The 1,020-nt window shown below is 38.4% G+C and overlaps 1 protein-coding gene across 1 annotated transcript; it reads left to right on the plus strand.

The window, feature by feature from the left end:
* The first annotated feature begins 91 nt into the window (after positions 1-91).
* Positions 92-434, plus strand: LOC111476129 (protein transport protein Sec61 subunit beta-like). Its single transcript, XM_023119982.1, has one exon. It carries the CDS (start codon positions 120-122, stop codon positions 366-368), a length of 249 nt encoding a protein of 82 aa, XP_022975750.1. The 5' UTR covers positions 92-119; the 3' UTR covers positions 369-434.
* The last annotated feature ends 586 nt before the right edge of the window (positions 435-1,020 follow it).

Consider the following 1,020-nt stretch of genomic DNA (forward strand, 5'->3'; position numbering starts at 1 on the left):
TTGTTCTTATTTGATTGAGAAATGTTAAATAGAGGATCCGATCAGATTTATTAATCGTTGTCATTTAATCAATAGTCATCTTGGGAGTTCCAACATTGTTTACTCCTTGTCAATACAGAATGGCACTGGGTGGAGGAGCTCCCCAGAGAGGAAGTGCGGCAGCTACTGCCAGCATGCGCAGGAGAAGGACGACAAGTTCAGGTACATCTGGAGGGGCAGCTGGAACAATGCTGCAATTTTACACGGATGATGCTCCTGGCCTCAAGATATCCCCCAACGTTGTACTCGTCATGAGCATTGGTTTCATTGCGTTTGTTGCCATTCTCCATGTTATGGGAAAGCTGTACTTCGTGCGAAGAGAAGCCTAGTGGGTTTTGCCCTTGATTAAGTATTGAATATTTAAATGCAATGAGACAAAAGTTTAATTTTGATCTGAATTCTCCTTTCANTGTAAAACAAATTTCCATTTTTGTTACTAGTTTTTTAGCATGAAAGATTCTGTTCTGGTTGTGATCTACTTATTGCAGCGTTTGGTAATAGGCTGACTTGACGTTTTAGAAATTGGGAGCGTTGCATACTGCAACCTATTTCTAGTTTGCAACATGATGTCCAGGAAGACACTTTCTGGTTGATTCTTGAATTTAGAATCAGATTTGTTTAAAGTGGTTTCCATTCAGCAGGCTTTTCAATTACACATATTATCCTTTTTTTCCTATTTTTTTTATTCTTATTTATCAAGAAAGTCTAAAATGGCTTCCACATTTTTTCCACATTAGTATTGGCTTTAAAATGGCTTTCACACCAGTATGGCCTGAAAATGGCTTTCACACCAGTATGGCCATAAAAATGGCTTTCACATCCGAATAGCTCGAGTTTGAAAATAGGGTCAAAAGAAGGAAACAATAAATAAATAAAAAGGTGAGGGCGAAGATTAAGGAATCCATTAACACATCTCAAGAAAGAAGAAAATGACGGTGCAAAAGTAGGCACCTTGGTGCCAGGCATCAAAGAAATTCCAAA

Source organism: Cucurbita maxima, unplaced genomic scaffold (genome assembly GCF_002738345.1).
Source record: "Cucurbita maxima cultivar Rimu unplaced genomic scaffold, Cmax_1.0 Cma_Scf05518, whole genome shotgun sequence".
In the NCBI taxonomy this organism is placed as follows: domain Eukaryota; kingdom Viridiplantae; phylum Streptophyta; class Magnoliopsida; order Cucurbitales; family Cucurbitaceae; genus Cucurbita; species Cucurbita maxima.

Excerpts from the sequence above, each read along its gene's own strand:
- LOC111476129 (XM_023119982.1), top strand. The coding sequence starts at position 120 with ATGGCACTGGGTGGAGGAGCTCCCCAGAGAGGAAGTGCGGCAGCTACT.